General features: G+C 38.2%; 2 protein-coding genes across 4 annotated transcripts; both read left to right on the top strand.

Annotated features, from left to right (window-relative positions):
• The first annotated feature begins 527 nt into the window (after nt 1-527).
• Nucleotides 528-4,846, top strand: LOC108454099 (uncharacterized). The gene has a single exon (XM_017752426.2). It carries the CDS (start codon nt 1,549-1,551, stop codon nt 4,357-4,359), a length of 2,811 nt encoding a protein of 936 aa, XP_017607915.1. The 5' UTR covers nt 528-1,548; the 3' UTR covers nt 4,360-4,846.
• A 1,563-nt stretch (nt 4,847-6,409) lies between these two features.
• On the top strand, nt 6,410-8,124 carry LOC108479878 (uncharacterized). Of its 3 annotated transcripts, none has more exons than XR_008279067.1 (4): nt 6,410-6,924; nt 7,010-7,354; nt 7,438-7,531; nt 7,647-8,124. XR_008279067.1 is itself a non-coding variant. In XM_053025275.1 (4 exons), exons 2-4 carry the CDS (start codon nt 7,093-7,095, stop codon nt 7,997-7,999), a joined length of 735 nt encoding a protein of 244 aa, XP_052881235.1. In that variant the 5' UTR covers nt 6,419-6,924; nt 7,010-7,092; the 3' UTR covers nt 8,000-8,124. The 3 variants fall into 3 exon arrangements, 1 of the variants encoding a protein (XP_052881235.1); XR_008279068.1 differs by having other exon boundaries at nt 7,641-8,124; XM_053025275.1 differs by having other exon boundaries at nt 6,419-6,924; nt 7,443-7,531; nt 7,616-8,124.

The following is an 8,124-nucleotide window of genomic DNA, read 5'->3' as shown; positions in this document are numbered from 1 at the left end:
AAAATTTTATTATTTTTTAAGTTAAAGTGTAATTTTACCAAGTACTAATTTATAAATTTATAACTTTTAAAGGGCAAAAATTAAAATTTTCATTTTAAAGAGTTAGACCCTGCTAGCCCTTTGGGTTACAAATTAAATTATTTCAAAATTTTAAATATCAAATTGAGAAATTTCTTACCTCTATTAAATTGGGTTACAAATTGCTCATAACTCAAAATAGCAAAATACTTGTGATTGGACCAAAAACATACCTTATTTTATGATCTGATCTCATTTTAGATAATTATTATAGTGTCAACAAAACACTCAATCTTTTTGCATGTATGAAATACACCAATTAGCCACAAAAAAGAAGAAGAAAGAAGCTTTTTTTTTTTTCCTTTTTAGGTCACTTTGTTTAGTAAGGTGTAAGTCAAATATATAGTTTTAGGCAGATAAAGCTAACATTGTTTTGCAATAGTAAAATGGCTGAAAATTTGTATATAAAATAAATGTAAAAGAATCTGATATGGGGAAAGTTAAAAATGAAAAAAACTGAAGGATTTGGAAGAGGTGGACTTTTTAGTTTTGCTTTTAGTTGGACAGAAAACAGCTTTTACAAGCCAGCTGATTATTTGACTTTTTTTAGCTAAGAGTTTTTGAAGAAAAGGTCTTTTCTTTATATAGGTCCCACCCACCACAAGAAAAAAAAATTGAATTTGGGATATTAAAGCTTTCATTTTTTTAATGTATAAAGAATTAAAAAAAAAGCATCAAACAGATAAATATTAGCACAGTTACAAACACTTCTCGTTTGATTTGTTAAGGAGAGTGGTTATCATTAAAAAAAAAATTGGGTAAGATCTTGGAGAGAGAGAGTCAATGAAAGAGAGAGAAAGACTGTGGTGGGTTATCATCAATTCTTGTTTTTGTATGTATTATTTTGGGTTTTTCACCTCTTCCCCAAAGTAATTGTGCATTTGATGTAAAGGGGATAGCTTTAAAAAAGGTTCCAATTTTTAAGCTGTTTTAATGGTGAGGTGGATTTGTGTTTTGGAGAAGGGATCTTTATAATCTTTGTTTTGTTCTTCTTTTTGAGCCTTTTTTGTTGGTTTCTTGATTTTTCAAGTGTCTTCTTTGAAGAGAGTTTTTTGGTTGTTGATTATTGGGATCTGGGTTTTTGGGTGTGTTCTAGCTTTCTAGGGCTTTCAATTTATTCACCCTTTGACTCATTTAGTCTCTTCATTGGGTTCCCTTCCATTTTTATTCTTTTGTCTTTCTTATAAACATGGGCTTTTGACTTTCTGGTATACTTCCAATTCTGGGTTCTTCTCTGTGGGTTTTGCACCTGAAATAAAAGTTCATGGGATTCTCCTTTTCTCATATTAGTGCCTGAGATTTGCTTTTTTGGGGGGTTTTTTTATGGGTTGTTTTCCTCTGAATTGAATCCCTTTTTTCTGAATTTAGGGATTTCTATGGGTTTTTGTTTGATGTGTTGAAATCCCATTTTTTGTGGCGAATTTTAAGCTGGTTTTGTTTCTGGGTTTGTTTCAAGCTTTTACCGCTTTGATGCATCTTTCACTGTGGAAACCCATATCTCACTGTGCTGCTCTACTTTTAGACAAGAAGAGCAGCAAGAGAAGAGATGGGTCTGAATCAGCAGCTGAAATAAAAAAGAACCCATCAGTTCTTCGTAGATTACACGAGAACAAGCTCAGGGAAGCTCTAGAAGAAGCATCTGAAGATGGGTCTTTGTTCAAATCCCAAAACATAGAACCTGATTCAACAAATCAAGATGAGAGCTTGGGACGATCAAGGTCCCTTGCTAGACTCCATGCTCAACGTGAATTCTTACGAGCCACTGCTTTAGCAGCCGAGCGTACATTTGAGACTGAAGATTCCATCCCTGACATCCGTGAAGCTTTCAATAAGTTCCTCACAATGTACCCAAAATACCAATCATCAGAAAAGGTTGATCAGTTGAGGTCAGATGAGTATGCACATTTGTCACCAAAGGTATGCCTTGATTATTGTGGATTTGGGCTTTTCTCTTATGTTCAAACTTTGCATTACTGGGAATCTTCTACATTTAGCTTGTCTGAGATAACTGCGAACTTGAGTAACCATGCGCTTTATGGTGGTGCTGAGAAAGGTACTGTGGAATATGATTTAAAGAGTAGGATAATGGATTATTTGAATATTCCTGAACATGAGTATGGACTTGTGTTTACTGTAAGTAGGGGATCTGCGTTTAAGTTGTTGGCTGATTCATATCCATTTCATACCAATAAGAAATTGTTGACCATGTTTGATTACGAGAGTCAATCGGTGAATTGGATGGCTCAGAGTGCTAGGGAGAAGGGTGCAAAAGTTTACAGTGCTTGGTTTAAATGGCCAACTCTTAAGCTTTGTTCTACTGATTTGAGAAAGCAGATTTCAAATAAAAAGAAGCGAAAGAAGGATTCTGCTACTGGTCTTTTTGTTTTTCCGGTGCAGTCTCGAGTAACAGGGGCTAAGTATTCGTATCAGTGGATGGCATTGGCTCAACAGAACAACTGGCATGTCTTGCTTGATGCTGGCTCATTGGGTCCCAAAGACATGGATTCGCTTGGTTTGTCCTTGTTTCGGCCAGATTTCATAATCACATCATTCTATAGGGTGTTTGGCTATGATCCAACTGGATTTGGGTGCCTCCTTATAAAAAAATCAGTCATGGGAAGCCTTCAGAACCAGTCTGGATCTACTGGTTCTGGAATGGTGAAGATTACCCCTGAGTATCCTCTCTATCTGAGTGATTCTGTAGATGGTCTTGATGGATTGGGTGGAATCGAGGACAATGAAGTTGGTACAAATGGTGATAAACCCTCTGACAACCGTCCAGGTACGCAGTTGCCTGCCTTTTCCGGTGTCTTCACATCTTCTCAGGTTAGGGACGTATTTGAGACAGAAATGGATCAAGATAATAGTTCTGATAGAGATGGAGCAAGCACCATATTTGAAGAAACTGAGAGCATTTCTGTAGGAGAAGTGATGAAAAGCCCTGTTTTCAGCGAAGATGAGTCATCAGACAACTCATTCTGGATTGATTTGGGTCATAGTCCTTTGGGGTCCGATGGTGCAGTTCAGTTGAATAAGCAGAAAATAGCCTCCCCTTTGCCACCTTTTTGGTTTAGTGGCAGGAAGAACCACAAGCGGCCCTCTCCAAAGTCAACATCAAAGATATATGGCAGCCCGATATATGACGATAAAGATGCGAACTTAGGGCATGATGATCATGTATTATCCTTTGATGCTGCTGTTTTATCAGTTTCACAAGAACTAGACCGCGTGAAGGAGATCCCTGAAGAAGAACTGTTTGCTGGAACGAACATCAGATCACAAAATCAAAAGAAGGCTTCTGATCATTCACATGTTCCAGAAATAGAGGAAGAACAAAGTACCAGCAAACCACTGGCTGTGGGGTCTGTATCTGGTTCTGCTATAAATGGAGCTCGCCTCAATAATGGGCTAGCAAATGGCTCAACTTCTGAAATTTCCTCGGAGATTAAAGAGAGTGCCATTAGAAGAGAAACTGAAGGTGAATTTAGGTTGTTGGGAAGGAGGGAAGGGAACAGATATAATGGTGGCAGATTTTTTGGGTTAGAAGATGAAAATCCTAGCAGGGGACAAAGGGTATCCTTTAGCATGGAGGACACCCGTAAAGAGCGCACGAGTCATACTTTAGAACCAGGAGAAGTGTCTGTGACCAGCCTCGATGATGAAGACTACACCAGCGATGGAGAATATGCTGATGGACAAGACTGGGACAGGAGGGAGCCTGAGATAATATGTCGGCATCTTGATCATGTTAATATGTTGGGGCTCAATAAAACGACTCTTAGATTACGGTTTTTAATTAATTGGCTTGTAACCTCATTGCTGCAGCTTAAGTTACCTAATCCAGATGGAGATAGCAGAGCGAATCTTGTTTACATTTACGGCCCGAAAATAAAATACGAAAGGGGTGCGGCTGTTGCATTCAACGTGAGGGATAGAAACAAGGGTCTCATTCATCCAGAGATTGTACAGAAGTTGGCTGAAAGAGAAGGTATCTCTCTTGGTATTGGTTTTCTCAATCACATACGAATATTAGATAGTCCGCGACAACAGCAAGGTGCTCTGAGCCTCGAGGATACTACCTTGTGCAAACCCATGGAAAATGGGCGACATGATGGGAAAAGCGGGTTCATAAGAGTTGAGGTTGTCACAGCATCTCTCAGCTTCCTAACTAATTTCGAGGACGTCTATAAATTGTGGGCTTTCTTGGCAAAGTTCCTTAACCCGTCATTCATCAGAGAGGGTACACTTCCAACAGTGGCCGAAGAAGATCCAGAGACATAATGAATCAAGCAATTCAAAAACCAGTCGTGAAACAATCCAGGAGTCTGACTGGAAGATTCAGAAGACCCTGAAGAGGATTTTGCAGGTACATTAGTATATGCATGGCTTGTTCTTCCTCAAGACTCTCCGATGCAAGTGGGTGAATTTGTTAATTAATGTTTGTTGTTGCTTGAAAATGTCCATTCTCTTTTGGAGGTTCTTGTAGAGTTGTTTTAGAAAAAAAAAATGTACCATTTTGGAAGTCACCATGACCTCAAAGCAGAAACTATATGGACAACTGTTACCACTTGAAAGCATTTCTGCTTTTGGTTTATACAACATTCCATTTTCTTCTCTGTAAAAAAGTAGCATCTAATTTTACCTTCTCATTTGCCTAGTTGGTTCTTGAACCATTTTTACTTTTTACCATAGTCAAGATAGACAAGCTTTTTAATGTGAGAATATCAAGATAGACAAAGCATGAATAAACTTTGTTGGAAGTTAGAAATTTTTGTTGGCTATATACCAAATTATGCTTTACTGTCAAATTAGAAGCCATGAAAGTGTAAGAATATCCATGGTAGATACTGGTGGGTGAAACACATTGTTTAGATTAGGTTGAAGTTCAATAGATCATACAACTTGTCAATAACATAAACAATCTTAATAGAATTGACATTAAACAACAAACCCCATCATGAAACTGGATTAATTAGTCAAAGAATCCAAGGGTGGACTGAAAATCAAAGAGTCTGTATTCGATGTCCTTTTCCAACTCGTAAATTATCAAAGGTTGGGCCATAGCCATTGAGTTTTGTTCCCTATGGAATGTAATGCTGAAGTTACATATCAATATCATTATGCTTTTCTTTCTTTTGGTTACTTATTTTGGATCCCACGTTCAACTTAGTGGGGTTTTTTTTAATAAAGTTGGTAGGGTATAAAAAAGGGGCACTGCAAACTTCTTTTCATATCCTGAAATCATGATTCAAGACCTACTTTAAGTTATATTTTTTTCCAACAATATCATCGTATGGTATCTTGTAGGCAAAGCTGTCTTGTACAGGGAACTTGTACGAGGTGGTTGATGATGGTGAAACATTGACAAACTTCATCTTGAAAATTGCAGTTGGTCACCAGTTAAAAACCTGTTTGATATGGAAGATTTTGCATGTCATCATCTTTATGAAGTATTGTTATTATTGTTGTATATTAATAAGGGATAAGGTATGTTAAGGGGGGATCAACTCCTCACGGAGAAGTCTTCGAAGTGTCGTCCTTGGGGATGCCAACCCAATCCTTCAACAATGTAAGGTATTATCTCTTAGGGAAGAGTTTTGCACCCTCCGTAGAGAGCATGTACGGTTGACAGAGGGGGAGGTGCCTCGATTGTATGTGGACATATGACCACCCACTAAGAAACAATGTGAGCACCTCGCCCTTGGTAGCTAGCTCAAGTGGTACCATATGCCCCAACAAATGACCTATATACCATAGGTTAGGAGTTCAAATCCCAAGGACAAAACACTCATATTGCCTCTTGGTGGATGGTTGTATGTCCACATACAGTCAAGGCATCTCCCTCCGTGAACCATAAATGGCTTTCTATGGAGCGGGGGCAAAACTCTCTCAAGGGACAATACTTTCCATCGTTGAGGGACCGAGTCGGTGTCTTTGAGAACAACACTTTGAAGACTTCTCCCGGAGGAGTCAATCCGCACTCGAACAAGGTGCAATGACAAACATGGCCAGAAAATTGGTTGATTTGTCAAAGGTGAACCATATTTGGTTGGTTAAACAAGCAACCATCTGGCTTATCCTTATAGTTTGGCCAGAACAGAGATAAAATCATAAAAAAAGCATTAAAGCCCCACTTTTCTAGCTTCTTCTTGCATCGCATAAGATCAATGGCAGAATCATAATATGGAATGATAGAAGTCAATCCATGCTTCCATTGCCTTTAACACCATATGCTCCATGCCAATGAAGCAATCCGGGGCTTTGTCTATCCTTTCTATTTTTTTTTTTCCCTTTAGTACAGAATGGTTAAGGCCCCATAATAAGAAGAGACATCATTGATTTTTATTAACAAGCCAAAATTCAGATAGGGCATTCCAAGAGTTTTATTAACATCAAATTTTCACACGTGTTTTCTCAGCAATGGCTGAAGGTAAACCTTAACCATAACAAAACAAACTCCATGATTTTGGTTCACTTTTTCCTTGGACGAGTTTTCAGCCAATGGAGGCCTTTTCGTTTTTTTGTTCAGAGCCAGTGGAATCAAATCAATTTTTAACATTTTTAGAAACTGGGAAAGCAATTCAACAGGAAATCCTGTCCATGATAGCTATAACTGAAATAGTATAAAAAATCCTGGACTGATACTATAGTATTCAATTGTGAGATACACCATAGTTTGAAAGCTATGCTTTATTCTCTGACAGATTCAAAAAGAAAGAAATAAAATGGAGAGCCAAAGGAGCAACTGAGAGCTGCAACAGTTGAGCAAACTTTCAATATGACTAGGAAACCAAACGAAGCCCTTAATTCTTCAAGGTCTTGGTAGGAGACTTTGATAAGAAGTTGGTAAGTTCAAGTCCTACTAGCAGCTATTTAATGTTTGATGTATATAATAACTTATTAGCTGCTGTTTTTGTTCTTTTCTTTGCAGAGAATTCCACCAGCTTTTGTGAAGTATGCTTCCAACGGAAATGTGACTACCATGTTCACCTTGTATTCTGACTCAGGGAACTCATGGCGAGTTTAAGTCAAAGTTCAACAAGGAAGCTACTTTTTCAACAGTGGATGGTCAAAGTTTGTCAAATACCATGGCCTGGAAAAAGGGATTTTCTGGTTTTCTTTTTGGTTGATAGTTCAATGCTTGATGTTTTTATTTATAATCGAACAGCATGTGCAAAGAACATCAGTTTGGCTGCTAAGAAACCAAAGGGTCGACCCCCTAGAGTTAGCAGACAGATTGAACAAACCCCAAACAAGAAACCAAGAACAGTTTCTCGTGAGCCCCATCCTTTTCATTTCATGTATAATCCTCCATGTTCATTTTCCATTTCACTAACTTTTTTAATGTTTCATGCGTAGTTTAGGTGCACAGGAGGCTGAGTTTGTATCTGAAGTAACCCCAAAGCATGTTTCATTTCAAATGGTTGGGAAGGAATACCATAAATACTATGGTGTAAGAACGACTACTTATTAAATGCTGTTAATAAGTGTTAATTACTTTCTACATTCATGTAAATATCTGTTTCTTAAATTTCAGTATATTCCGCGTTGTTTTGTCAAAGAAACAGGCATGGGAAAGGAATCCATAACGGTAATTAAGGATCCAAGAGGTGGGATGTGGCTAATGAAGACCAACGTGAGCAGAGGACAGGTTCGTTTTGGTTGTGGATGGTTCCAGTTTCTGCATGGAAACGAAATAGCTGCTGGAGATACCCTGTTGTTTGAGCACCTTCCAAATACAGGCAATTTTATCCACATACAAGTTATTAACAAGGGTGGAAATGGGAATTGTGGGAGACTAAACAAGCAAGCAAATCCCTGTGAGGACACCAGCCTTGCTGCTAAGCGACCAAGAGGTCGACCTCGCAAGCAAATTGAAGAACCACCAAGCACAAAATATGCTCCAAGCACGGCTTTTTGAATATTGAACTGTTGAAGATGGTGACCATGGGTTACATTGTATGCCAGTCTTACTTTTGTTTGGTCTGTAAGAAAAAGAAATGGTATGATCATGAAATTGAAAAGCCCTTTAAGTTCGGTGATCAA

Source organism: Gossypium arboreum, chromosome 2 (assembly GCF_025698485.1).
Source record: "Gossypium arboreum isolate Shixiya-1 chromosome 2, ASM2569848v2, whole genome shotgun sequence".
NCBI classification, from domain to species: domain Eukaryota; kingdom Viridiplantae; phylum Streptophyta; class Magnoliopsida; order Malvales; family Malvaceae; genus Gossypium; species Gossypium arboreum.
Note: the sequence above shows the minus strand (reverse complement) of the source record. Positions and strands in the feature narration are given on the sequence as shown.